The 2,874-nt window shown below is 30.7% G+C and overlaps 2 protein-coding genes across 2 annotated transcripts; one reads left to right on the top strand and one right to left on the bottom strand.

The window, feature by feature from the left end:
- Window positions 1-449: 449 nt before the first annotated feature.
- Window positions 450-1,265, top strand: LOAG_14225 (hypothetical protein; the record flags this gene model as incomplete). Its single annotated transcript, XM_003149724.2, has 3 exons — window positions 450-715; window positions 776-919; window positions 1,162-1,265. The coding sequence occupies exons 1-3, from the start codon at window positions 523-525 to the stop codon at window positions 1,263-1,265; spliced, it is 441 nt and encodes a 146-aa protein (XP_003149772.1). The 5' UTR covers window positions 450-522.
- Window positions 1,266-1,469: 204 nt separating this feature from the next.
- On the bottom strand, window positions 1,470-1,985 carry LOAG_14224 (hypothetical protein; the record flags this gene model as incomplete). The annotated part of the gene is made up of 1 exon (XM_003149723.1): window positions 1,470-1,985. The coding sequence occupies one exon, from the start codon at window positions 1,983-1,985 to the stop codon at window positions 1,470-1,472; it is 516 nt and encodes a 171-aa protein (XP_003149771.1).
- Window positions 1,986-2,874: the final 889 nt, after the last annotated feature.

Below are 2,874 nucleotides of genomic sequence, written 5' to 3'. Positions count from 1 at the left end.
ATTATTATTATTATTATTATTATTATTATTATTATTATTATTATTATTATTATTATTATTATTATTATTATTATTATTATTATTATTATTATTATTATTATTATTATTATTATTATTATTATTATTATTATTATTATTATCACTAATCAGATTATTACAGTGATAATCACTATCATTCGATTGAAATTTAAACAAATATTCATATGATCTATAAATTATCGAAATAAGATATTTAATTTGATAAATTTTTGTCAAATTTGTTGTCTATTTATTTTTTCAACCTTTTCCACTTCCTCTCTCCTCTCCCGCCATCTCCGCTCTTACTTTTTTTTTTTCATTATCAGTTGAATCAGTGTTAACTTATAATCAATTCTTTCGGATCTAATAGATTAATTGATTCGATATTGCATATACATGTACACACAGACGCAAACAGACAGACAGACAGACACACACACACACACATAATGTATATAGATATATCCCTTACCTTTCCGGAAATTTTTATCAAAACGAAAAAAAATGCTGATATTTAGAAATTGTCGCGATAGTAATCGTGATAATAGTGATAATGGTGATAATAATAATAGTAGCAGTGATAGTAGTAGTAAGAGTAGTAATAGCGGTAATGGTAGTAATAGCAGTAATAGTAATAGTAATAGTAGTGGTAGTAATAGTGGTAGTGGCGATAGTAGCAGTAATAGTAGTAATAGTGGTAGTACTTAGTACAGGATAGATTAGATGGATAGAAATGGGATAGGGTATAGTTTTAGAGCAAAAGGGAAGCTTTCTGATGATAGCCTATTGCTCCAGCTGCTACCACGCACTGCTTGCTTGTTAGCAATGGTCCTGAATGGCGATGATGATAATGATGATGATAATGATGATGATGATGACGATGATGATGATGGTGGTGGTAGTAAGTAGTAGTAATAGTAGTAATAGTGGTTGTGCTGCTGTTACTGCTGTTACTGCTACTGCTGCTGCAGCTGCTCCTACTGCTAACTGATAACAATGATAATGATAATAATAATAATAAAAGGAGGAAGAAAAAGCAAGCAAGCAAGAACGAATAGAACAAAATAACGCGCGGCTTATTTGAAAACAGCCGCGCGATCAAAATGCTATTTTGCTAGTGCCTATTTATTGCTGATGCTGCAGCCAATGATGATGATGATGATGATGATGATGATGATGATGATGATGATGATGATGATAATGATGGTGATGATGATAATGATGATGATGATGATGATGATCAGTGATATTTGCCATCATTGCTTCACATACACATACACGCATCTATTGGAAAAGCGCAGCCTGACGCCATCACTATTCTCGAGATCAATCATCATCACCGGACTCTTTTTCCACAGCATCGAGAGTTTGCTTCCATACATACATAGAGACGGATGAACACATACACATATTCATGCTAACTCTCTTCTTGTCATCCAAGGAGGAAAAGTTCAAGGATTCCATACATACATCCATATACTCTTTCCTTTTTTCTTTCTTTTTTCTTCCTCTCTCTCTCTCCTTGTCTCTCTCTCTTTTTTCAACGAGAAATTTTCTGGATGGTATGTGAAAAGTAAAAGAGTGGAAAATGGATTTTCGATTGTACCATTTAGGCGGAATGTTAGTTGAATGATATGCATGTGTGTACATAGATATAAGCGTGTGTACGTGTATGTGTATGTGTGTGTCTGTGCATGTGTATGTGTGTGTATATATGTGTATACATAGATATAAGCGTATGTATGTGTATCTGTATGTGTATGTGTATGTGTGTGTATGTGTGTATGTATGTATGTGTTTGTATGCATGTATTTGTATGTGTATATATGTGTGTGTGTGTGTGTGTGTGTATGTGCGTGTTGATATATGTTTACTTTTGCAACTGCGCAATTTTCATATCTGATAACAAACATTATAGGTGACATGCGCGTGTTTACATATGTGTGTGTGTGTGTATGTGCGTGCATTCGTATATAAGTATGTTACTATAGAACTGTATAGGCTTGTATATTTTATTCTTAAAATAATGTACACACCTATGCAGACAAGCATGTGCATACGCAGACACACAGACACACACACGCACACAAAATTGTTAAACTTATTCATTTTTTATTCAGTATACCTTTTGATGTAATTCATGCATACAATTAATAAACAACTTTATTTTCAAATACTATTTCACCTATGTGTGTGTACGTATGTGTGTCTGTGAGTGTCTGTCAATATCTGCATATGTCTGTGTATGTCTGTGAATGTCTGCATGTATACGTGTATGTATGTATATATTGTGAGCATTAATTATAACTATATACTACCGGAGATAATAATGACAGTCCGTGCATGTATATGCCCGTATATATTTGTTGTTAGTTATATCTAACAGCTGATAATAATTATCTGTTTAGTGTCTGTCTGTTTGTCTGTCTGTCTGTCAGTTTGTTGCAGGTAATAACAATAACAGGTATGATGAGGATGTTTGACATTTTTCTCCTCAATAAGTATTACTTCATCGATATGGTAACAATTATTGTTAGTTATTTTTGTAAGGTTATGGTTAGGGTTAAGGTTAATAGGTCAAATAGTAATTTTTATGGTGACAGGAGGTTCCATAAGTAATTATCAATTATATTGCTTACATCTTAATTCATCTTTTATCCTTCAATTTTTACATCATATAATAATAATTGTTACATAGTTGATGATAAGAATAATAATTAAGTAATAGTAATGATAATTAATAATAATAATAATAATAATAATAATAATAATAAATAATAATAATAATAATAATAATAATAATAATAATAATAATAATAATAATAATAATAATAATAATAATAATAATAATAATAA

The sequence above is a fragment of the Loa loa genome (genome assembly GCF_000183805.2).
Source record: "Loa loa unplaced genomic scaffold supercont3.76, whole genome shotgun sequence".
Classification (NCBI taxonomy): Eukaryota; Metazoa; Nematoda; class Chromadorea; order Rhabditida; family Onchocercidae; genus Loa; species Loa loa.
The sequence above is the reverse complement of the archived record's forward strand: the minus strand, read 5'-3'. Positions and strand labels throughout refer to the sequence as shown.